General features: G+C 45.3%; 1 protein-coding gene across 1 annotated transcript in view; it reads right to left on the minus strand.

Annotated features, from left to right (window-relative positions):
* Window positions 1–451: 451 nt before the first annotated feature.
* The window catches only part of agbl1 (AGBL carboxypeptidase 1), an 81,832-nt gene continuing 55,551 nt past the window's right edge, over window positions 452–26,732 (minus strand). The window contains exons 21-27 of the mRNA XM_086163244.1: window positions 22,556–22,736; window positions 17,634–17,763; window positions 16,077–16,208; window positions 15,891–15,953; window positions 14,185–14,298; window positions 13,588–13,742; window positions 452–2,630 (exon numbers count right to left, since the gene is read on the minus strand). Of these exons, the coding sequence (XP_086019370.1) occupies window positions 2,414–2,630; window positions 13,588–13,742; window positions 14,185–14,298; window positions 15,891–15,953; window positions 16,077–16,208; window positions 17,634–17,763; window positions 22,556–22,736 (992 nt within the window). The 3' untranslated portion in view covers window positions 452–2,413. The remainder of the gene's footprint in view (window positions 2,631–13,587; window positions 13,743–14,184; window positions 14,299–15,890; window positions 15,954–16,076; window positions 16,209–17,633; window positions 17,764–22,555; window positions 22,737–26,732) is intronic.

The following is a 26,732-nucleotide window of genomic DNA, read 5'->3' on the forward strand; positions in this document are numbered from 1 at the left end:
GCGCCGTACAAGACACACTCCCACCGCTGCAACTACTCACACGGTACGAGAAGGGGTTTGGTTACACATGACGCGTACGTACATCAGAACCACCGAACACGGTATATTTCTGGTCACGCCACGGGGCGATTGGGCGCAGCTCGGGCCGGCAAGCTCGTCTTCGGTGCCGGGACGCAGACCCTCAGAACAAGCGGGGACGCTCGGATGTCTCGGTTAAAAGTGCGGAACACGAGGCGTCAGGGTTTTCAGATTACTCTGACGGCGGCGGGTTTTAATGTCACGCGGACGCCATGTAGCATCGGATGGAACATTTTAGCCATCACCCTCCGACATCCAACATGTCTTGTGTTGCGTGTAAATTGCGTTTAAATTATGTGTATCAGCGGTAAATATGCATTAAACTGGCATCAATATCCATATTTTACCAAAAATTGACAAACATCAAAATTGCTAGCATGCTACATTTACAAACCTTATGGTCATGGCTTTTATTTTTCTGGAAAAGCTTGAATTGACAGGTGAGCCTTAAATGTTTTCATTTATGTATACATTCACGCTAAGCCCTCTTGGCCCTCAAACACACACACACACACACACACACACACACGCACACACACACACGGACGACGCATTTAGCTAACAGCCTGCTTTCTGGCAGAGGGTTACACATGTAACATTCAGCAATTGCTGCACAAAACACTTGATTTCCTCTCCTGTCAGACCTCCCGCAGCATCCGGCGGTACCGAAATCACATTGCTACAATGCACTTAATTCTGTGTCCATGGTTTTATTCCAACATGAAATAAAGCAAACCTGTGTTCGGCTAATAATCTCCGGCATCGTCTTGACGAGTGACGCTGCGGTGCTTTTGCTTGTCGCTGCGCTCGGCATCCACCCCGAATGCGACAGCGTTTTTTTTTCCCAGCCATTGAAAACCCACAGGAGCCTTTTTCTTCCTCTACTACTTCTCTTTGATTAAACCGTCTTCACCGTTTCACCGTTTGCAGATATCGGGATAATCTTCTTTTTTTTTTTCACGCGCTCCGGTGGCCCACGTGCCAAACGCACTTGTGGCTTTTCAGCTCGAAGAAACGACGTCACCCCCCGCGTGATTTACTTGAAGACAATAACCGCCCCCTCTTGTTCATTTCTACGAAAGCCTCCGAGTTCTGCAGGAAACGAGCGCGAAGCGGCGTCTTCATCGGGCGGCTCATTTGAAAAGAGAGCTTGCGGCCGTCGTAAATGTGAATACATTAACTATTACAACAACATGCGGTGTGAAAACTTGTTTACGTCCTGCAGCCGGAGGCCGCTCGGTAAAACGGTGTGCGCTGGGTGACTGCGTGTAAAAACACCGACATCCTGTAAACATGTCGTACGTAGGAAGACGGCAGTCGTCGGAGGGACGGAGAATATGGGGTTTTCAAGGCCGGGATGGGGTGAAAATACCACAACAGGGCGCTACGACGCTAGGAGGTGTCTTGACTGTCTTGACGTCGGTTTGTGCGTTTGTGCTGGAGGTGCTCTGTTGGTGTTTGCCTGTTTGTGCACGAGGCCAGTCCGGACCAATAAGACTATAACAACAGATCATAAAAGGTGGTCACGCCGCCTGGTGGCTGATGAAATGACTAGAATAGCTAAGTGTAGCCTCCTGCGTTTTTGTTTTGTTTTGTTTTGTTTTCCCCCTCCCATCTCCAGGTCGAAGTATTTGACACGAGTGTTTGAATAGAGATTTTGCCGTCCGGAAACTGAGAGAGACACGCGGGAAGTGAATATTTAGCATCGATCTGCAGGGGTCGGTTTCACCGCACCGGGCCGAGATCGAATCGAAACGCCGAATCTATGCGCTGGAAAGACAGCGGAGCATCAGTGGTTTCCATAGCTACCAATTTAGCATTTAAAATCAGCACGGTTAAAGTCAAGTTGGGGGAAATAGTATTGCTAGGGTGAACGGGGCATCGCGCTTTCATCAACCCGCCGTTCGGAAGCGCTTTACGCCGGATTACATTCACCCGTTCACACTCCGAAAGATCTCGAGTTGAGGTGGCTTATCGGACAAATCTCCCTTCGCGGTTTTATCTCTGAAATGTAATCGTAATAAATCCGAGCGATTCATTTATTTAATCCCGAAAAAGCCCGCATTTAGTAAACTGTGTGTTTTCTGGAGGTGCCCCGCGTCTGATAACAGCCCTCCCGGTTTGTTTTGTGTAATTAATTAATTCAGGTTGTCGGTCAAAAAGCACCCCGGAGCACCGCTTAATTAAAATTCTAAATAAATAAATAAATAAATAAATAAATAAATCTAAAAAAAAAAAAAAAAAAAAAAAAAGCCCTACTCTTAACCATTTAAATTACCGAAAAGGAAACCTTGACATTTTCTACCGATGCTCACACTGTTCCACGTTTCTGTTGTCATGGAGAGTCTCGGAGGACACCGGATGGCGGCAAATGGTTGGCGCCGCTTCGCCGGCGTCCCCCTCCCTTGAGTCCTTCGTTCACATCCTCCTCCTCATCGACGCCCGCCATGTTTATGTCCACGTCTGAATCCAGATCGGCGCTTTTGAGGACGGGGCAATCCGCCATAAATTCAATTTCCTCTGCGCACGGAGGCTCGTCGTCCTCGAAGCAGCTGCGTGACGGCAAAGAAAGACACAAAAAGTGAGGATCTGTCATGAACACGCCGGCTGGAAAATACGTGCGGAGCCGATTCGCTTCGGTGACACAAGAACGGAAGAGCAAGGAGGTTCTAGGTTTTTTGCCGGTGACGTGACGACTAACGTGTCCGGGAGTCCCTTAATAAGTAAAATGATGTGGACGTGACCCAGGACAACTCCCTGAGGGATTCCCATTTTAATGAAAAAAAAAAAAAAATGGTCACCAACTTCTTTTAATTTTCAATATTATATTATATTGTATCATATTATATTATATTATATTATATTATAAATCATAATACATATTTAAGGGTATCTTACCAAAAGAAGCAAAAAAAAAAATAGAAATAATTGAAGAGACACAGTGGTAAAACTGAAAAAAGGCAGACAGAGCAGCTGGAGTAAGATTGAATATATTATATTATATTATATTATATTATATTATATGATGTTATATTATATTACTTTATATCATGTTATATTATATTATATTATATTATATTATATTATATTATATTATAAATCATAATACATATTTAAGGGTATCTTACTAAAAGAAGCAAAAAAAAAATAGAAATAATTGAAGAGACACAGTGGTAAAACTAAAAAAAGGCAGACAGAGCAGCTGGAGTAAGATTGAATATATTATATTATATTATATTATATTATATTATATTATATTATATTATATTATATTACATTATGTTATATTATATTACTTTATATCATGTTATATTATATTATATTATATTATATTATATATAATATTCTTATTTTCTTTTTGACTACTCCCATTCGGGTCACCACGGTGAATCAAGCTCCTCCATTTAAGTCTATGTGTCTAATCCTGTAAACTATTTATTATAATTAATTAAATTAGATTTGTATTTGTTTAATTTATTTAAAAAGACCGAGACAACAAATCTGTTTACATTGTTAAGATTTTTTTTATGAATCTAAATAAATGTATAAATTATTCTCTTAAGTATTTCACAGAATCCACACTGATATACACTTTGCTGGATGCTCCGGCCCAAATAAATCAAAGGGTCTAAAACAAGAGTATAGAGGACTTTTCTGAAACGGGTCGATGGAAAACACCCGTCGGAACAAAAAACCCGAATATCTCACCCGCTTTTCTTCCCCCGACAATGAAACCCCAAAAAAAACATTTGAGTCGCTGCGGCGGGACGCGGGTCGATCATCCCGAGAGCGAAAACGCCCGAAAAAATTAACACCTCGCGTCTTTTCTCCCACATTTCATGTCATCGTTGACCTTGGGGCTGCTTCCGCCAAGACTTACCGACAAAAAGTGTGTGTGCGCGCACGCAAAGAGAGAGCATGTAGAGACACCCTGGGACTCTGTTGGGGCTGAGCAGATGTGACATGCATGCTGATCTTCATCTTACTATGGCAGAGCGAGCGACGGAGGGAGGCGAGGGGGGGCAGAGTGGAACCAGAGAGGGATGGAGGGAGATTGGAGTGATAGGGGAAGGTAGGGGGAAGCAGAACGAGGAGGCAGAAGGGAAAGTGAGTCTAGCATACTGATGACAGCGACTCATTTTCCTTTTGCGCTTGTGCGTCGCCTGTGTGCTGTGAATTGCAATGAAACGGGACAGTCGATACCCGGCCGCCGCTCCGGCGACGGCCCGCTTTGTAATTGCTTCACGCCGCCCGCTGTATATTTGTATACTCGCTGATTTATCGGCCCCCGATTGACGTTTCGTTTCTGTGAGATGTGCCGTATAGGCTCGGATCACCGGGCCGAGTGGGCGGAGAAGAAAAAAATCCGACCCCCCGAAACCCCCCTCGCGAGGTGGAAGTATAAAGTGAGCCTCTGCCTCGCAGCCGACGGATGCCGGGTTCGATTCCTCGGCGTTCTCCCTGAGATTTACTCGCGGTCCGAAGACATAAAGGAGGTTCCCAGATGTGCGAATGAGAGGGAGAAGGGTTGCGGGTCACAATGTGCAAGTAAATGAGAGAGTGAATGGATGTTAAATGATCTGTGAACGGGAAGAGACGCTTTATACGGAGTTTATACGTGAAAGGGTGAATGTTTTTTGGCTGTACGTTGTAGGTCTCGATATGACATGTGAGAGGATGAAAGTGCGTGTGGATGAGAGGGTGAATGATTGTAGGTTTATGAATGACTTGTGAGTAAAAGGGCGAATGTTTGTTTGTCTGTGAATGAAAGAGTGAATGGATGTCAGACTTATATATGACGCTTATATAGAGTTTATATATGACGTGCAAGTGAAAGGATGAATGTTTTTTGTCTCTGTATGATGTGTAAATGAGGGTCTCTAAATGATGTGTGAATGACAGAGTGAATGGATGATGCTCATATAAAGTTTATATATGATGTTTAAGTGAGAGGGTGAATGGATGCATCTCTATATATCACATGTGAGTGAGAGGGTGAACGGTGACGGGTCACTAAATGCAAGTGAAGGAGAAGGTGAACCGTATGACTCGTAAATGAGGCTGAATAATTGTAGGTTTATAAATGGAGTGTGAATGACGGGGTGAAGGTTTTTCGTCTCTATATAACGTGTGAATGATGTCAGAGACATAGATGACACTTATAAATAGTATAGATATGATATGAGTGAGAGGGTTGTAAGTTTGTATATGATTTGTGAGCGAGAGGGTGAACGCTGGTACGTTTACGGGACTGTCTCGGAAAATAAGAATATTGTGATAAAGTTCTTTATCTTCTGTAATGCAATAAGAAACAAAACAAAAATTAATTTTTTCATGATATTCTAATATTTTGAGATTTTTGAGTTTTTTTAAGATGTAAGCTATAATCAGCAATATTAAAATAATAAAAGGCTTGCAATATTTTAGTTGATTTGTAATGAATCCAGAATGTATGATGTTTTTGTAATGCAATTAATTTTTTTTTTTTTTCATGATATTCTAATATTTTGAGCCAGGATTTTTGAGTTTTCTTAAGATGTAAGCCATAATCAGATATATTAGAATATTAAAACATTAAAAGGCTTGCAATATTTCAGTTTATTTGTAATGAATCCAGAATGTGGGATGTTTTTGTTTTTCTAATGGCATTACAGAAAATGCAGAACTTTATCACAATATTCTAATTTTCTGAGACATTCCTGTGTATTTGTGGCGTCGCCATGGATCCAGGATGAGCCCCCACCTCTCGCCCGACGACAGCTTCAAGGCTCCTGAGTGCAGGATCAGGGGTTTAGATAACGAACGGTAAAATGAATGAGTGAATATTTCCCGCTGTAATTTGAATCAGGGTCCCGAAGCAAAGTGCTCCAGTAAACAAGCGAGGGGAGGCTCGTAAAGAAGCGCCGTTATTGCTCCGACATGTTTGGCATTCACTCGGTCACCCGGCCTCGCTCCGAATGTCACCTCCAATCAGCAGCGCTAGAAATCTCATCCTTCAGCCACTTATATCCTTAGAAAATGTCACACGAGGCTCGGTTTTACCGCCGAGCACATCTTTGTGTAGAATTCTGCATCCGTCTGATGGCTAAAGCCCTTTTTAGGTATTTTTCCCCAAATAAGAAAATACTTGCTGTCTATCATCTTGCTGTATTAACAATATTACCACAGATCTCTGCATAGTTTGTGTGTCAAACCGTCACCAAAAACCAAACTTGCTGAGTCTCTGATGTGAACAAGTATGCAGCAAAGGTAAACACACAAAATCAAATAAAGCACTCAGAAATAAGTCGGTTGCTCTCTAATGAAAGCAAACAAATAGCGGCGAAGAGACAAACGTACGAGCCCAGGGGTCGGTAACCCGCCGCTCCCTGCGGCTCTTGAAAATAATGAACGTGTATTTCATTAAAATGTATTTTATTTGAGTTTGTTCATTTTTTATGTGCCATTTTAGATTTGAGGATTATGGCGATCTTGTTACGATCTAAATAAAAGGTGTTAAAATGTTTTTGTCGCTGTGTCATCCTTTCAGTAAAAGAATGACAGAGGACGACAGACATTTTTAGTTTTACTGCCGTGGAAAATTGAAGTTCGGCTTTTTTTTTTTCATAAATACAAGAAGTTCTCAAAAAGACATTGAGAACTTTGCGTAAAAATAACCTTCCCCCCATTTTTCTTTTTTTTTTTTGTTTCAGAGTTAAAACTGTTTTGTTGCTTGCAGAAAATTGATATTTTGTCTCCGCAGTTGTTCATTGATTTGAAAAAATTCAACACATATTTTGTTTCTACGCAGCATAAAGGCAAAAAAAAAAAAATGTTTATATGCCATGTTAATTCACTTTCAATTTCAAGAAACAAGAAACACAAACAAAGAAATACAATTATTCTCCTTTTTCATTTCCCTTCAGGGTCTCCACAACATTTTAACCTCCTCTCTCACACCAACTAACTTCATATCCTCTCTCATTACATCCGTAAATCTTTGGTTTTCCTCTGGACCTCCGATTCCAGCAGCCGTCGACCGATATTGCATTTTTGCGATAGTGCATTCACTGACCTTCTCTCCAAAACGTCTAACATGTGATGGACTCATTCCCGATCCTATCCAACCTCAGAGGCTCGACATCTTCACGCGCGTGACCTCCAGCTCTGCCTCCCGTCTTTTCGTCAATGTCACGGTTTCGAGGCTTTACAGCGTCGCTTGTCTCACCCCCGTCTTCTTTTCATTCTGGCCGATAGTCTTCTATGGCACTGATGCTTTTCTCCACCCATTCCAACCCGCTTGAACCCTTATCTTTCCCTCAACGACATAAAAGTCTATGAAGTATTAAATGTACGAGTTAAACAGCAGCCTGCCACCGAGGATATTAAAATGTAACACATTTCAGTGACGTATAAAGGAATTGAACGGGTTAGCTTGATCGGGAGCGTCTGCGTCGTCCCCACGACACGTTGGACCGGCCCAATTAAGGCAACAAACACTCGCTTTTCGCCCGTTGGCGGCAAGGAACTTTACAAAGAGCCGAATGCTCCATCACTGGATGCTTACTTACTTAATCCTCTTCGTTCCAGGTGGAACTTAAGGCCTGGACTATCTGCCTCCATCTGGTCCTGTCCTGTGCAGCATGCTGCTCTTCGCCCCGTGAATTCTGTACAAGTCCTCATTGGAGATCTTTTCGGGCAAAAATTAATGCGGCGAGTCCCCCATGTGTTGCTACCTTGTCGTGGTTTGGGTGGGCTTGCGTGCCTCCGTGACTCTGATGACTCAAACCCCCAGCAGGTTCAACCAAGGTTTTAGAGGAGAGGCCGGACGAAAAGCAGCACCCGGCCCTCCAGGTTGGGGGTTTGGTGCAGGGCTAACAACCCCACCCCATAAAAAACAAAACCTGCTACAGAAACTACGACAACTGCTCCAAACGCAGGGCTACAGCAGACTCTAGCAACCCGGCAGAATGACCACCTCCGATGAAAACCCTCTACAGCCCTCTTGAAGATGCATTGAGATGTTTTCTCACAGGGTTTGCAGATGTCAAAGGCCGAAACAAACAAAACGTCTCCTTTTCCTTTCTCTCTCACCACATCCTCTTCCACACTTCCCATCCCTCCAGACCTCCAACCTTCTCCCCAGATCTTCCCCATCCTCCTTCTTCTTGTCATCCAAACCACCTCCAATGGTTTAAAACGTCCATCTCTTGTGAGACGATGGGCTACGCTGGGAAACGGCGTGACTCGCACGCTGTATGGTGGTGGGATCCATGAAACAACGAATAAATACAGAAATAAAAGCTAAACAAATGAACAAATCACTGGATAAATGAATAGATGAATAAACGTGTGCATGTATTACTTAGTCGAATAAAATGTATTATATAGTTGAAGGAATAAGTAAATAAATGAATGAATGAAAAAATATATGAATAAATAAATAACATAATTAACTAAGAAATAAAATAAGAAAATAACAAGAAAAAAATGGAGCGAATAAATCAATAAATAGATATTTGAATGCATACATATAGACGTTCTTAATAAAGAAATAGCTAAAAAAATAATTTAAAAAGAAAAAGTAATTGAATCAATAACTAATTAATTTAACGACATTATTCATTGAAATAAGTAGAAATAAATAAAAGAGCAAGTACATAATGAATTAATGAATACAGTAATTATAATAAAAAAGAAGACCCTCCACATCTTCATCTCCTCCAGACAAACGTAACATCTCCCTCGCTATCTCCGCACGCTTCGCCCCAAATGTATGCAAATAAAATTCACGTCGGAAAACCAGCAATCGACACGCGGCTCCGATAAAGCGACAAGGTTGACGTTGTTGTTTTTTCGTGTTTTTTTTTTTTTCCAAGCGGCCATTTTTCTTTTCCCTCCGCGAAGGAAAAAATCGTAATCAGCCGTCTTTCAAATCCAGATCAATCGCTTTTATTTCTCCCGATTTCTCCCTTTTGCTCTCGCTCACGCGGCGGCGGCGGTGAATCCTCTTAACTGAATTAAATGAAATGAAATGCAATTGGATTGTTTACCGAGAGCAAATGTGTAGCGGGATTATATCTGACAGTCAAAGCGCTGTGGGCGAGACTCGCTACCGAGCCACATAATAGCATGAGAAATATCTGCCAGCGCACACACCCCGTCATGACTCACACCTCCATTAGTAAAATGTGTGTGTCATAAAAATGAAGCCGTAGCGTGGCGGATGAATAGGAAAGAACACCGGCACGGACAGGTACTGTCAGACGGTGTACGAAGCCATGACATGAATCCATTTTTTCCCGCGCTTCCCTTTTGTGCCGCGGGAGTGATCCGCTGGCGCTCGCTCAAACACCCCGGGGCTCGTCGGAGCGGCCCCGACATCAATGCAAATCTGACATAAAAAGGCCTGCTGTTTTGTTTCGTTTTGTTTTTTTTTTTTCCTATTAACTTGTAAATCATTGCAGCGCGGTTCAGTTTGAAAAAAAAAAAAAAAAACAACATTTGTTCATTTTGTTCGGCCCAAGCTAACAAGCTAATAAATGTTTCGAAACGTCCATCTCTTGTGCGACGATTGGGCTACGCTGGGAAACCGTGTGACTCACACGCTGTATGGTGGTGGGATCCATGAAACAACGAATAAATACAGAAATAAAAGCTAAACAAATTAATGGATAAATGAATAAACATGTGCATGTGTTACTTAGCAAAAAATATATAAATATATTTTAATCAATAAGTAAATAAATGAATGAATGAATAAATATATAAACAAGTAAATAACATTATTAACTAAGAATAAAAATAAGAAAATACCTAGAAAAAAATGAGCGAATAAATCAATATATAGATATTTAAATGCATACATATGGACGTTCTTAATAAAGAAATAGCTAAAAAATGAATTTAAAAAGAAAAAGGAATTTAATCGATTACTAATTCATTAATCACATCATTCATTGAAATAAAATAAAAATACATAAAAGAACAAGTACATGATGAATGAATGAATACAATAATTATAATGATAATTATAATTAATAAATATTTAACAAATAATTTAGAATTTGATTAATTAAAAATATATACATGTTTCAGTCAATGAACGGATGAATGGATGGAAAATAATAATAATAACTGTAATTGTTATTATTTTATTATTATTATTATTATTATTATATTAAATATGTCCCTTTATAGAACAGAGACGGGAGCATCATTGTGGCTCATTTTTCATTTTCTAAAATGTTTTGATGTTTAGCTCACTCTGTAAATAAACAGAGATGGATGAAGCACCAATTCCTCTCATTTAAATCAATCTATTATGCCGTAAAGGATGTTGCACGACGCCGACTTCGGAATTACATCCAACAGGGTTGCACGAGGCATCCTCACTGGTTTCAAGGTATATTAAAAGCATTAAAAGTTTTAGCATTCAACTTTAGCCTTGTTTTGGTAGCTAAACCGCCGGGCCCTTTGCACCCCCCCCCGGCTCCCCTCTGCATGCCCCTGTAATCCACGGGAGTTGGCTGCATGCTAAACAGCCGCGTTCGAGTCACCTGAGAACAACTCTGTCTGAGCCGGAGTTGAGTCCCGACAAGCCAACCTGGAAGTATATCCAAAGCCGGATTTTCACCCTGGGTTAAATACGCCGGTGCTCCTGGAGGGCAATTCAAATTCCCGGGGACTGCAGGCGGACTGCTTGTGGAACAAGAACGCTTGAAGTAATAAAGATGTCATCCCCGGCTTGCGGAAGCCACGAAGGATTCACAGGGTTGGAAGTCTGAGACAGACGGCTGAGGAGCTGCGTTTCAGCGAAGGAAGATATATTTTCAGGTGGATTATTAGCTTTTAGAATCTGGATTAGTGAAGCGGCGGTTAGCGATTCCACCCCACGACCAGAAAGTCCCCGCTTGGGTTCCTTTCTATGCGGAGTCTCCATGTTCTCCACACGTCTATGTGGGGTTCCTCAGGGTTCTCCGGGTTCCTCCCGCAGTCCAAACACATGAAGACGTGTGAATGAGAGAGTGAACAGTCGTATGTTTCCGTACATGCCAGGATGGCAGCGACCCTGAGCGCAGAGTGAAGATATAGATAATGAATGGATGAATGAAAAATTGATCGGTCGCTTGTTATCTTGTAAAACAAAAGGCGTCGCTTTGCGTTACGGAGGCTCCTCGACCACGGCGGTCGGGTCAGGGCGTTACGAAGCTACGGACACGGTGTTCAAACGGCGGCAACAGCGGCTTTGGGGTACGGTTTGGGATTTAGCCGAGCCCGAGTCAATTATCTGAAGAAAGAAGCGCCGCATGGAAAAGGTAGCCCGGCGACCACTCGGGGAATAATGGAAAATGTCAGTAAAAGACAACAAACAGCTTTAATTAATCCGGCTTGATGTTCACAGAATGTTGATGCGGCGAAATGCGATTTATTTATCTACTTATGTGTGGATCCCGGAGAGGAGGGGGAGGGGGCAATAAGCAAACTTTACAGGATTTTATGTGCAAGCAATTAAAATGATCCCAGAAATCAGTGCGAGACGTTGCTTTCTCCAGGGTCCAGAGGCTCCACATCATTACTTGCTCTTAGCAGTTTAATCAAAAGTATCGAGTGAATGCATACGGCGAGGCTGTTTGAGGCTACAAACTTTTGGATAAATGAGCAATTTCCAGCCGGAGTCGGGCAAAATGAAAACTCACGCCCGTCCTGAGGGGGGAAATATACGATTAAAAAAACCGCGGGGTTTCCTAAATCCGGCGCATGGACCGTAGATACATTTTGTGACGGTCACACTCACCAAAAGGGTTTGCAGATCTCGCGTCGGATCACTCACAGCTGGACGGCACCCCGGATGACAAGGCGAATTGCGGAGTGAATGTTTTCTCTATATAATGGATGATTCATGCCTCTATGTAAAGAGCAAATTGTTGTATGTCACCATATGATGTGCAAATGAGAGGGTGAATGGTTTAATGCATATAAGCGTAGTTTTAATGAGAGAGCGAATGAAAGAGTGAAGGGTTGTTGGTTTTTATATAACATGAAAATTAGAACGTCTATAGTTGAATGTAACTATATGACGTGTAAATGAATGGTTGAGTCTATGTTTATTATCAGTGAGAGGGTGAATGATTTATGCCACTATATGATGTGTGAATGAGAGGGTGAACGGTTTAATGCATACAATCGCAGTTTTAATGAGACAGCGAATGAAAGAGTGACGGGTTGTTTGTTTTTATATAACATGAAAATGAGAACGTCTATTGTTGAATGTCAGACTGAACGGTCAGATGCCACTTTCTGACATGTCAATGAGAGGGTGAATGGTGGTTCGTCTCTCTGTGGTGTGTGAATGAAAGGTTGGATGGTTGTTCATCTTTATATCCCATGAATGACAGGGTGAACAGTCGTGTGTCTCAATTTGACATGTGAATGAGAGGGTGAATGGTTGTGCGCCTCGATACGCGGCCTCAGGGTGAACCCCGAGACCGTGAACGAATGATTGAACCGTCAAAAGAGTCCCCCCGGATCGGGTACCTTCAAACCCAGCAGTGGTTTCACAAATTCATCCGCCCCAAAATGTACCCTTTATTCATACAAATCCAAGACTTACAGAGAAGCTAAATTTAGCTTTGTGTTTTGAGAACACTCCCGATCCGCGTCCACGTGAGACCGGCACCACCTGAGAGGAGCCGTCTGGGCGGCTGGGACTGATCCCCGAGCCGCGATACATCTTTTATCTGAAGCGGCTGTCGGCGGGAAAATTGATAAATGGGATGGAGTTTGGGTTTTTTCTTTCTCCCCCAATTTTCTGTGAGGGCACATCCACGCCCCGGGGCGACCCTGAGGTGACTCCACACCTGCTGCTGCTGCTGCTGCTCGCCTCGGTCACCAGATCTTTACGTTGCAGCGTGCACGCTGACAAATACGACCAGGCCTTCTGTGTGGAGTTTCTATGTTCTCCCCACATCTGAGTGGGGTTCCTCAGGGATCTACAGGTTCCTCCCGCAGTCTAAACACAAGCAGGAGGTTCACTGGAGATCCTACATTGTCCAGATGAGCTTGAATGGTTCTCCTTTTCCTTTTTCTAGTCCACCTTTCCTTTCCTTCTAGCTGATATTCTTCCATCACACATCACCTCAACCCTTTTCTCCAACTGTTCCAACCTGCTTGAACCTGTTCCTCCACCTCTTCTCCTCCCTCTCAATTGTTCTGGACTGTTGACCCTAAGTACTTCAAATACGTCACCTTCTTGATCTCCACTCCCTGTAGCCTCACCAATTCCACTTGGGTTCCTCTCATGCACACATGTATTCTATCTTGCCGCTTGCCTTCTATATCTCCAGAATGAGAAGATGAATTGTTTCATGTCTCAGTACGTGGATCTCCTACTGACTGGTCCGGGATGAAACCCGTTTTGGCGAACATGAACCTCATGGAACATCTTTGCAGCCCAGCCTTTCCCTTGCATGTCACATCACACAGCAGCACCTTCGTCCCCCTCAGAGGACGAGGATGAGGGTTTCTTACGTGTGGGACTTGTGGTCCAGGCTGTTGTGATCCAGGTTGATGCTGCTGATGAGCTTCTGGCTAGAAAAGGCCCTCGCATCTTTGGTGACGGACAGAAGGCTTTGACAGAATTTCACACCCATCTCCTGCAGCTCCCTGGTTCCTGTCTGCAAGCCCTGTACACACACACACACACACACACACACGCACACACACACAGTGTTTTTAAATACTGCATCTGCTGCCCGAGAGGACATTCAACCCCCTCCAGCTGCTCAAGATGAACTGCCCAGCACCTAGCATGGCAGCTATAAGCGCTATATGAGCAGAGACCGTTTACCAATTCCGTTGAGATCGTGATGTTTGCTAATTAATGATCCATTTATCCTCAGCAAAAGAGTTAGTTCATGTTCTCAAACCCCAAACTGGCTTACTATAAGCAAATTTAGCTTCCATCTTTACATACATATACATATATATATTGGTTAATGCTGCAGTCACAGCTAAATGTCTGCAACTTGCGTAGGCTAATTATACAAAAATGTCCTCTAGCTGCTCTGAAGGCCACGATAACGACAAGAGCTTTCCTTCTGCCCTCTCCGTCACGCTCTCGCTCACGTTATAGATCCCCTGGTTGCAGCCGTTGTAAGTGCTCTCCATGGTGTAGCTTCTCAGGACACCCATCTCCCTCCAGACCACCACCCGGGCGGTGGCGGAGCGTGACTTCTCCACCTGCCAAAAAAAAAAAAAGAAATAAGCAAGCACATCGGGAGGACGAACTAAGATGCCTCGAGAGTTGTTCTTGTTTCCGCTGCCGTGCCGTGTCAAGAAACCCCACGTGGTGTTGTTCAGATGCAGCCGCCGAAACGGCATCCATCCAAGCTTTTATTTGGGCTTTTATTCGGTTAAGAAAAGGCAACTTGTTTCCGAGGCCAAGCTGCGTCCTGCAAGTTGCTCCTCAACTGCGCAGGTACGATAGCAGTGTAGCAGTTTAGCACACTGTGCTAAAACTACAAACCCTGTGGCAAGCGATAGAAATAAGACATGAGAATACCATCCATCCATCCATCCATCTTCCCTCGCTCATCTGGAGTCGGGTCGCAGGGGCAGCAGCCAGAGCAGTGAGGCTGAGACTTCCCTCTCCCACGCAACATGGTCCAGCTCCTCTGGGGGAACCCAAAGGCGAGCCAAGAAACATGGTCTATCCAACGTGTCCTGGGTCTTCCCCATGATGGACATGCCCAGAATACCTACTGGGAGGCATCCAGGGGGCGTCCTGACCAGATGCCAGAAACACTCCATCTGACTTCCTCCTCCGAGCTCCTCCCAGATGTCCGAACTTCTCACCCTCGTGACTCAGCTCCCTCTTCACCCGACAGACCGGTACAGAGTTGGCATCACTGTAGACGCTGCGCCGATCCACCGGTCAATCTCCCGCGCCATCCTCCCCTCATTTGTGAACAAGACCAAGAGATACTTGAACTCCTCCGCTTGGGGCAGGAACTCTTCCTTGACCCGGAGTGAGCATTCTAACCATTTCTGGTTGAGCCCTATGGTCTTTTATTTGGAGGTGATGATCCTCATGATCGGTTGACAGCTCCGCCCTCTCTTCACCCTCGTGCCGAGGACACGACCACAAGGCCGAACAAAGAACTGTAGCCTAAGGTGCGTAGGTGGCAAATGCATATGGACACCTTTATGCCAAACCGTTTTCTATAAATACCTTTATGAATAGATTTACAAAAAAGGAAAAGCAGTCCTGAGGATACGAACACCTCGATTCATACCTCACGGTTACGTCATCCATTTCTTCACGTGTAAAAGCTCAGAGCTATCAGGCTATCAGATGCTCCAACGTTTAACTTCAGCTTCTTGACGTATTCCCGCTCTCGCCGGGCCTGAACACGGACCAGCGGCGCCGTTAGCAACAGCAACAAGTGGCCATGATGAGGTTAAATTAGATACCTGGCCTTTCCAGGTGAAGCCCGCTGACCAAAGCAGAACACCCGTTCCAACCCACCATTAAGATGCAATCACGGTATCAAGAGGTAGCTCACACGCCCCCCCCTGCCCAAGAAGGTAGACGGAGCATACTTTGGGAAAGGATGGATGAATAAAGGGTAAAAGTCGGCTCGTTATCTTCCTCCAACCATCATTCCGATTGGGGGAGCAACAGCTGTCTGAGCTGTGGCTTCACTTATTCCCAACCCCTGTCTCCTGGCTTTGCATCAAGTGTCAATGTGCAAAGAACTCCTGCAAGAGGCCCACTTAAAGCATGCAATTAAAGTGAGGGCGGGCATTTTCATCAGCAAAGACCTTCTTACCAAATAATTACAGCTGTTGAAGGAAAAGGCGGGCGCAAGGCGATCCAGAGTCTTGGCCAGAGTCTAAAGAAACAAAAAAAAAAAATGGAAATGTAGAGCATACAAGTTCTCCCGCTTGTCTCTCGGCCTCTGCTACAGCAAATGATGTGTGTGATTTCTTTGCAATTTTGATGTGTGCGTGTTTACTCTGTATCCCGGGTCCTCTTTCAATCCCACAGTGTCAACAGCTGAGCCAGACTGCCAGAGTGTCTCCTTCACACTGCAGCCGTAGAGAAACACATTCTTCTTTCGCGAGTGTCCGTGGTAGTCGCAGAAAACCTGAGGGACGAGCGCAAAGGGGGGGGGGGGGGGGGGGGGGGGGGGGGTGAGGGGGGTCACGTTACATATCCTCAATGCCCAAAGCCTCAAAAATCAGCTTTCCACTTTTGACAGCATCTTTATCTGTGACATATTTTAAGAAACATCTCAAATGTTACATTTGTCAAAAGCTCAACAGCAAGACCGAAGTATCACCGTTGAGGATACTCTTGCCATGTTGCGCAGAAGTCGGACGTGAACATCCAAGCTGTGTTTAGCACGGTTCTGCGGGTGCATATCAAAAACCAAAGGAGTCCTCCTGCAGTTTCATCAGGACATATCCTTTTGGTCGCTCCCTTCTGGGGGTCACCTGGCTCCATCTCACTCCCTGTCCTCTTCCCCTTCATCCGTTCACCTTCCTCCTTCCTCTAAACATCCTCCTCTCTACATGTCCAAGCCATGGACATGCTGTCCCTCTGATAGCCTCCTGATCCTAGCCGTCCTCCTCGCTCCCAAAGAGAACGTCCTACATTTTCATATCTGCATCCAGTCCAGGGTGAAACTCTGGAATGAAGTTTAAATTTTGCACCGGCGCGTTCAAATAAACCAGTCACGGCGTCAGTGCTGATCTCCTACAGTTTGCAGCTGATGCTAAGCAATCCTTCTGCATTGACCTGCTCCAAACCCTTTGTTTCCCGAGGAAAACAGACATCATTTTTTTTAGCCGCCGGCGCCTCCTTCGCTTTCAGCCGTTCACTCCTGAGCTCAGAAATGCAAATCCCCGCGGTGCGAAAAGGTTAACAAATCCAATTCAAACGGGTACATGCTTTTCTCCGTGTGTCGGCTGAACCGACAGTTGGCAGGCAATTGTGCGCATTAGCCTGAGAAACAACCCCGGCGCTCTCAATTCTAACAATTAAATAAGCTAATTAAAGTCGATTTATGATAGGTCTTTATCAATTAGGCCTCATTTCATCATCTTCTCTGTCTCACAGACACTCGGGAACATTCCTGCCAACAATGCTCGGGCACGTGCTCGCGCCGGCCGCGTCAACGCTCCACCTGGTTCGTGAAGAAAAAAAAAGAAAACAAAATGAAGTAATCAGGTATTCATTTGTTGTTGATTACGGTTCTTATCGATTTAAAAATACACCATTGTTCGTCGCTGCAGCTGGGGCCCATTCACTCCACCACTTAAAAACGAATCAGTAAGAACAGCGCCGCGGTGACGAGACCCAAGGTGAGCGAGGCGGCGAGATTCGCCGCTTTGTCACGGAGTTTAGACGGAGCTGAAAATGTAATTGCGCTGGAAATTGACACCATTGAAATGATTTGTGTGATGTTTGACAAGATGCTTTGAGGTCCCTGCATGAGCAACCACCTTTTGAAAAACGCTCGTTTTCTCAATGTTTTTTTCGGTGGCCGTCTCAAGAGGGTTCCACTCACCAGCGGCGCCCTTCCGATGCTGGTGAGGTAGTAGAGAAAGCCCTTGGCGTGGTAGATAGTCGGGCAGAGGACGGGGTCTGGTTTGCACCACTGGCGGTTCAAATCCTCGCCATTCAGATCGCAGCGATTCCTGACGGGAGACACACAGAGAACATTCACAACCTGTCCAAAGTTCCCAGCACGGCTTTCTCCGGTCGCTAAGGTGGAGCGGTTGCAAGCCCACGTGTCCTCTGGAAAGACGCCGAACCCCCCCCCCCGGTTTCTCTGGACGGTCTGGTTAGCGCCTTCCCTTGAGTGCTCGTGTGAACGGGTGATCCGGGACCGTTTGCCATTCTATGCGTTTGATTCCATGTATGACGACCACGTATGTGATGCTAACATTTGGCATCTTCCCTTCGCAGATAGTCGTCAGGCTACGATGCCGTCTCCCATAAATTAGCTAAGACGGTCGCGTTCCACTGTTCTGACATACACCGTTTGCGACATTAAAACAAATTTACCAAGAAGACGGCTTTGTTTATATCCACCGGTTGTGCGCCATATTGGATCGTGCTACTTAGCTTTCTTTCGTCCGCCCGGATGCGAGTTCCCACTTGAAAAATCAGGTTGGGTTGGAATGGAATTCTGACGTGAGGAACCCCGGGGTGACAGCTGTCATTGGCCTGGACCGGCCGCCAGTCGAACGCAAGGTCACATATGAAGACATACGACCACTGACACATCTTATAATGGCTGAACAACTGGCGCAAACAGGCAAACCGGTAAGAAACTCCTCACAGAATTACCTTCTTGCTGTGAGTCAGAAGCGTTAACCATTGCTTGAAACGTCCTTTGGAAAAGACTATTGAAAAATCCACAAACCGAGTTGTCATTCTTGCGTGTTTAATGTACTCCACCTGCTTACAGTAGCTCTTTTTCATAATGAATTCTTGTCTTTCTTCACACCAGAGAACAATATTGAGCATTTTACCCCTGAAAAACACATTTTTCAGTGGATTAGTACCCTATTTATTTGGGGAAATGTCAGACTCAGAGTTGAGCGGGGTCATATTTCAAGAGAGGCACTGTAGGGGGATTAGAGTGACCTTCCTCTGGTTTGCTAGACTCCTCTTATCTTGGCAGACTTTTGCAAGTTCAATTGTTTTGATACAACTTGTAGTATTGGGCTAACTGGCGTTCTGCTGGCAGAGGGTCGGGGAAAGATCCCGTTTGAGTCACGTCGTGAGCACACACAAACACGCACACACACAAACCGCAACCCAGTGCTCGCTTGCTCACAGCCAGTGGCACCTCAAAGTTCTCAAGATAAATCGCAGTGCAGATAAACACACGTATCGCGGCGACGGTGTCACGTCGAGGTATGCATCATCTCAGAAATACGAGTTATCTTCAAAGTCCAGGATTTGGCGACAAAGCGAGTGGGCGAGCCGGGGATTGCAGCTCATTTACAGCTTCATCAATCAGCTGCCCTGTGGTAGGATCAACGGGGCGAAGAACCCACGACGGAGTTTTACCAGTAACTCAGATCCAGATGATCGGGCCGAACGGAGCTGAGTTGTGTGTGAATGAGAAGTGATGTCATTCACTCATTCAATCATTCATTCATGATCTATACTGATGATCCTACAGTCAGGGTTGCAAGCTGGGCCGCATACAGGCATACAACTTCAGCCCCCTACTTTCAAGAGCATACCTCCACCTATCTAGACATTCCTCCGCCTGCTCCCCGCTCTCGCTACAGATCACAATGTCATCTGCAAACATCAGAGTCCATAAAGATTCCCATCTGACCTCCTCCGTCGGCCTGTCCGTCACCATCGCAAACCAGAAATTGCTCTGAGTAGATCCCTGATGTACTCCCACCTCCACTTGACTTCCCGTCATGCATGTCCTGCACCACTCCAACATACTCCTCCGCCTGCCGGGATCGAGGCAAGCCGAGAAAACACAACATGAGGATTTCTCAATCGTCGTTTTAGTTTAGGTAGTTGTATTTCCATCTTGGCAATGGTTCGCAGTTTCCGAGTCACTACCGAGATTGTTAACCTTTGCCGCGAGACTGTTTGTGACGCAAACTTCACCTGTAGCTACTCTTTTCATGGATAATTAGTCCGGTGAGGAAACGTCTGCCAGACGCGGCGTGTTCCTCTATTGATTTATCCCGACATCGAGTTGAAAGACGTTTGTGTTGCCGCGCAGCGCTTGCAGCCTCTGCCTTCACATGTTGTCTTCCTGCTACCTTTTTGCAAAAACCCTGCCCGTCTGCCTCCAACTGAGTCCTTCACAGTGTGCTGGGACCCCCCTCCTACAGAAAAATAAAATAAAATCTCTGAGACTTAAAACTCATGGAAAACAGTTCCTACATTTCCAGGACTGACCGCGCCGTTGTAAATGACCGCATCAGTACCGAGGGCCAAGGGGGGCCAATCTGCCGGATGGTAAATAAAAAAAAAAAAAAACTTTTCTTCTCCTTTTTTTTTTTTTTATATAAATTCAGCCTTCGTGCAGCACAATGCCGGTATTATTTGGTAATTTGAGTGTGAACAGATGGCATTTAAAAATGAACCACTTGAGTGTGTGAGTGGTTGTTTGTGTTGCACTGTGACATTTAAATCTTGAATTTCTTGCTTGCGCAGAGAATATAAATCCTTATAGAAACATGAGGCATAACAAAAGCTTTGGAGGAGCCGAATCCATTCACTTTTCCAAATATGCTGTATATATCTATATATACAGATATATCTATATATATCCACCTTCTTAAAATAATTGCCTCGGTCATTATCGACAAATTGTTTTCTTTGTGCCTAAACCAACTCAACATATCGCTCTTTTTTGGGTGTTTTTTTTTTGCAAATAACTTGATAAAATGACTTCTAAGAAGGCAATTATTTTAAGAAACCGACGACGTAGATATACATGTGGTAAGACAGCCTCTGCTTACACTGTGGTTTCACACCTTGCACCCTCTAGACCTCCTGGCAGCTCCAAACTCAGCATCCTTCCACCCAGATCTCCATGATCCCTCCTCTGTCACGTCCAAAGCATCTCCAGAACATCTAACATGTGCCGTTCCTCTCATTCCCGATCCTCTACTTCCTCCTCACTCGCAAAGAGGAACCTCCGACATCTTGATTTCTGCCACCTCCAGCTCTTACCTCCAGTCTTCTCCGTAGTGTCTCTAAACCAGAAAACGTGTCTGCACTAACCTCATCTTCTCCATCTGGTCCTAGTAGTGAAGGTCACTTCTTGACCGTTAGATAAAGGGGTAGTCTTGTATTTTGAATCTCCGATGGATGCATTTATCAGCACTGGGTTGGACAACCGCTTCCTTAAACATCTCACGTCCCTCCGAGGACCTGAAATGCGCGGTAAATACCCGGGAGAGGGTATTTGAGGTAAGAACCCGCGTGGACACCTCGACGCAACTGTTTCAAAGTCATTTCAGATCCAGACCAAAGGAGTCGGTGGAGAAAGGGAAGATGGAGGAGGCCCGACAGCAGCACGGGTAAATCCCTGCAGTGTCCAACTTAATTCCTGTGAAATGTCAGCACCGTGTTGAAAGACTTGCATCACACACACACGCACACACGCACACACACAGGTGTGGAAACTGTGACACAACTTCCAGAGAGTGGAGGAACGCCGTATTGGGGCCGCATGTGATGTGGACACAGGATTTTCCAGATAGGCTCCTCACATATTTACATATCTTGGCTCGCGTATCGGGAAGTGGAGATGGATTTGACACGTCAACATTTGGGGGTCACATGTTTGGGAAGTTTTGGATTCATGGATTCACCTGTTTTCTTAGAATTGAGGCGAAGCGGGTCAGACTGGTGGCGGTCCGATATGCAGGATACAATTATCGGCTCAGTAGTCGAGTGTATGTTTGCAGCGATGTTTGAATGAGAGGTCGCATGGCTTCGAGTCCGTGGAGGTTCTCAATCATCCGGTTCATGGTAGATTATTGTCGAAATCTTCTTGTCATGGCAACTGGACTTGATTTTCTTTATTTGAAGATGTTTGGCGCGTCATCCCAGAGGCTTGGTCAGCTCTAATGGCCAGTGGGGAGTTTCCAAATACACCCGCCAGGGTTGGGGACTGGTTTACGTTACAGTGGCTTGTTATGCAAATGGAAGAGTTGGTTGGCGGAAACTAGGTAGCGATGTCCGTATTCTGGCCGGAGAAAACAGATGGTTCGTGAGAGGAGTCAAAGAGGCCATCTTTGTCAAAATGGAAAAAAACCTCTCTGAACAGAGGAGTGGGCTTTAGACACAAGCTTTTGACAACATCAAACGCCACTGCGGGATCAATAGCAAAATGGATAAGCGCCCTCCGAACCAACACCAGAACCAGCTGGTAACTTCCACGTGAGCCACAGTCCATGATATCCAACAGATTTCACACTCTGAGATGTTTGGCTTCACCTTTTCACACTCTTATCCAGGTCATCCCCAAAAGTTCTCTTATTGTCCCCGCCGAACGACAACCCCATTAGCATAACAACCCCCTTCCGCCAAGTTTCTGTCAATCAACTCTGCCATTTGAGTAAGAAGCCATTTCAACCTGGACGCACCCACAACCCCGGCAGATACATTTGGAAACTCCCCACAGGCCATTAGGACTGAAAAGCCTCTAGGATGAGGTTGCCATGACAATGTATATATCTGGCTGTGACCCTGGTTTGACCGGCAACCAGTTGAGGGTGAACCTCCCCTGTTGCCTCTTGTCTCCAGCCCCATCGGCTCGGTTCCGAAATATTTCGGGCAAAGCTCGGCAATCCACGCGACACAAGCCGACGTCATCGGAACATCGCCGATGTCCGAATCTCTGTCGGTGCTTTCGCGAATACCGCGGCTGACTTCTCGCGCATCAGCGACATGCATCAGATGGGAAATGCCGATGTTCACCCCACTCACGTGCCGTTGATGACTCCATCTGGGTTGAGCATCGGGATGATCTTGAAGATGAATGCCTCCCTCAGGCTCTGGGCCAGCGGGTCGGCGCTGCACAGGAACTCCAGGGTGCCCTTCATTACCCAGCTGGCGTTGGACTCACCGGGGTGGACGCGGCACGTCAGAACAATATATGGGCGATTACCTGAAACGAGTCAATACGGAACCTCAGCTTGCCGCGCCCGTCCGACTCCTCCCCTGTCATTCTTCATCGCTCGCGAATCCCGCCACCGTATGGATTCCGAGAGCCCTCTGACATCCGAGATGCTGCTCAATTGCCAAGACGCGGGCTTTAATTGAAGCCTTGCCCATGTGTGTCGCGAACACTCATCACAACAGTCCCCGAGCAGTTGTACCCAAAATGATTATCCGCGCAACGGCCGTGATTGAGATTTCTATATCAGCGATCACAATGATGCGGTACGGGCGGGCTGACGACAGACAGCGCCGTCATTAGTCGGGCCGGTTTGAACCCGATGAACTCCTCCGCTTCACGGATGGTTGAGGACAGTTAGCGGATGACAGCAAGTATTGGCTGTCACATGAGGGCCATTTGCAATTATTAAGATATAGTTGCGCTCATTGTTGGTTATTCACATTCATGACATCGGGCATTTTGGAGCTGTTTGTGAATGCGATCGGTTGATTTTGCGCTGACTGTCCTTGACGTCGATTTTTTTAAAAAGTGTACCTTCAAAGGTAAGACGGGAGAAGGCATAGCAAGGTGTATAAATCAAGGGGCGATTCAAAGGGCTGGATCTCTGGATCAGGAAACAAATCATACAGCTCATGTTTCTTCTTACTCGTGCTGAATGTGAGTTTGCAGCGGTTTGACCATACAATGATAAAATATCACATATATCATATTTACTGTCGGGGAGGCAATCGGCCAATATGGATTTCAAGTCTGCTATATACTTGTACTGATATAGCGTTTATCAGCAGAGGAGCATGAACCTCTGCATCATGGAAAAAAAATCACCCATTAACCCAGACTTGTATTCTTGTTGTTCACTCATTCATTCATTCATTCATTTATTCTTTATCTATATTGCTTATCCTGCGCTAAAGGCTACAAGCGGGTTCAGAGCCAACAGGCGAGACACCGGGTTCACCCTGCACCCGTCAGTCAGGTTACCGATTGGCTGTATGAGCGTCACGGCTGAAACTTTGTTTGTTTAGCACCAACAAAACGCTCTTCGTAAACATCTACAGACCTCGGGGTCAGGAGAATGACGCGTGAATGAGAGGGTGAATGGCTGTAGGCTCCATAGATCATATAGAGATGTAGAACCAGTCACTCTCTACTAAGACTACTACAAACTGCTACTACTACCAATAATAATAATAATAATAATAATACTAATGATAATATTAGGGAAGCATTGTGGCGCAGTCGGCCTCACGGCACGAAGGACCCTGGTTCGATTCCGACAAGTTCTCCCCATGTTTCGTCCCACGGTTCAAAAACACGCAGCAGGGTTCATTTGAAATAAATGGAAAAAAAAAAATTGCCCCGAATGAGTGAGTGAATGGTTGTCTGTCTGTATATGTGGCTCTGCGATTGACTGGCGTCAGGCCGTCCAGCAAATCCAGATTATGCTTGATAATTAACAGCTTTCAGAGATGAGCGCCGATTGTTCCCAAAGCCTTTTTTAATTAGAGGCGAGAGGAGCGTGGCTGCTCCGTCTAATCCGGCCTGACTGAAGGGAAGCCGCTATCTCCCGGGAACAAAGCCGGGGATGAAGAGAAGGGCTCAAATTCACGCATCATCGCAAAGTATTTCAAACACCGGAGGTGCATGATTTCCCTATTTTCCTCCTTTTTCTTTTTTTTTTTTTTTTTCTTTTTCTCTCACGGCAGTTCGAGGAGACGAGGACATCGAATCTGCTTTTGCGATTTTAACACGCTCCCCGCCGGAATCCGAGGAGTTACAAGCTCTTCATCTTTGGAGACGTCACGGTTTTGCCTCCAAACCAGGTGACACCACTGCCGGTAATTCGGCCCGATAAGCGCGCTCGTTTGCATAGACGAGAGGGAAGCGGTAACCGATTGGCTGTAAGAGCTTCACGCCCGCTAACAAGCACGAAATGCTCCCCACAAACATCTACGGCCCTCGGGATCAGGAGAACAAGCCCACCTCTGAGTTCAGACTTAAAAAGCACCGGCGGACGATCGTTCGAGTTCAACGTTTAAACGGGAATCCCGATGATGAAATGACTCCTTCGTTTCTCAGTTTTCAATTGGGGTTTTTTGTTTGTTTTGTTCTGCTTCACCGAGGTCACGCGACAGGTATGGGTTGACATAGTGGTTTCGGGGAGTTTTGCTGGACTTTGGTGGGAAAACATCCGGTGGTTGGCATCTTATTGAAATTAGTAAAAAAAAAAAAAAAAAAGGAAAAAGAAATAACTCGAAAACCACTTTGATTGAGATTCAACATTAAACTAAAAGATTTTTTTTTTCATATGAAATTATTACAGCAGATATTGCCTTATTTTTTGCACCATGTAGGACGTATCTAAATCACCAACAGACAAAATAAAGCCATACAACACGCATGACGACATCGTGTTAGGTTTAAAATTCATAATATCCATTCATCCTTTCATGGTCAACACGACTTATCCTGCCGTCAGGGTCGCTGGAGGGGCGGAGCCAATCCTGTCATTGGGTGAAAGCCCAGGTACACCCTGGATCGACCAATCACAGCGTCACATTTAGAGACGTACGGCAATTCACCCGATCACTCGCACATCCGGAAAACGTGCGGTCTCCAATAAACCTCCTACATGTGCTGGGCCTCTGGGAGGAACCCGGGGAGAACATGGAGACCCCGCACAGAAAAAGCCCCCCCTGTGGGCGCTAACTGCTGCGCCGCCTGTCATAATATTCCATAGCAATAAATTTAGCATCCGCTAACGTGGTCTATGACTTCTAAAATGGGAAAATAACTTATTCGGAACCCCTACTAGGCTGACTGTGTTCCAGCATTTGCAATCAAAAGACAGAATAAAATGACATAATTGCTTTGTGCTATTGCCCGGTTTGTAATAAAAACTACATTATGCTAATATGGACATGCCATGATGAACCTCAGATAGGCTCCTCCTAAACAAATTATTTCTTCATATTTCCGAATGCGAGGGATCACTGAGTTTCAATTAAGCACTGAAAAATAAACAAAGAATGGGATATCGGTCTCTGTCAGGGGAGGAGGGGCTACAGTGTGTCTCTTTCAGTCTGCTAGGACACACACACACACACACACACACACACACACACACACACACACACACACACAAACACACAGGTAAGTGCATATACATGTTACGTGGATGCATGATGCACTTCCTGCAGAGTTTTGGCCTCAAAGGCTGCTGGTGCTGCTTCGCCCTCTCTCTGTGGAGGTTCTCAGTCATCCAGGTCAAGGTGAATTCTTGATGACATCTTCTTGTCGTGGCAACTGGACTTGAAACGTCTTCAAGTCCAGTTGCCAGGACGAAGATTTCGACAGAATTCACCCTCTGTCCAACAAGACTGCGGACATTTGTATTGCCGAGATGAATGAATTTCCGTATATTGCGTGTAAATGAGAGGGTGAAAAGTTGTTTGACTCTTCGCTCGGCCCTGAGAAGAACCCGGTCCAAGATGATCTTCACCCCAAGCCTGTATCTTATCTCCAACATCCACAACGGCGATCCGTCCGCTTTCTTTTTTTACGTGTCATAAAGTCCAACTTGGAGCTGTAAAAATCAGAGATCGAAAAATGTGAACTTTCTCCGCCGGTTGTTCTGTCTTGGATATTTTCATTTGCTTCCCAAGTTTCCCTTCAAACTACCCGTGTCGGCTCCGCAGAAATTACCATTTCTGTGCCGCCTCATAAGCTTCTTGCATCTCCCTTCTAATTCTTCATTAACCAACAGTGGCTTTGCAATGTCGTGATTCATATCAGGGAAGCCATCATTAAATCTGATTGGAAACAAAATTGGACGCTGCCCTCAGGAGCCCCGGTGTCTACCTGACGTCCATGAGACGTCCCCGTCCTGATTATGGACAAATAATGATTTATCCTGACAACAAGTCTTTGAATAAGAATGTTTTAATCCGGCGATGCGCTCCCCCCCCCCGACCTTCTTAAAGG

Source organism: Fistularia commersonii, chromosome 17 (genome assembly GCF_037954325.1).
Source record: "Fistularia commersonii isolate RoL2024-O1a breed Wild chromosome 17, RoL_Fcom_v1.0, whole genome shotgun sequence".
Taxonomy (NCBI): Eukaryota; Metazoa; Chordata; class Actinopteri; order Syngnathiformes; family Fistulariidae; genus Fistularia; species Fistularia commersonii.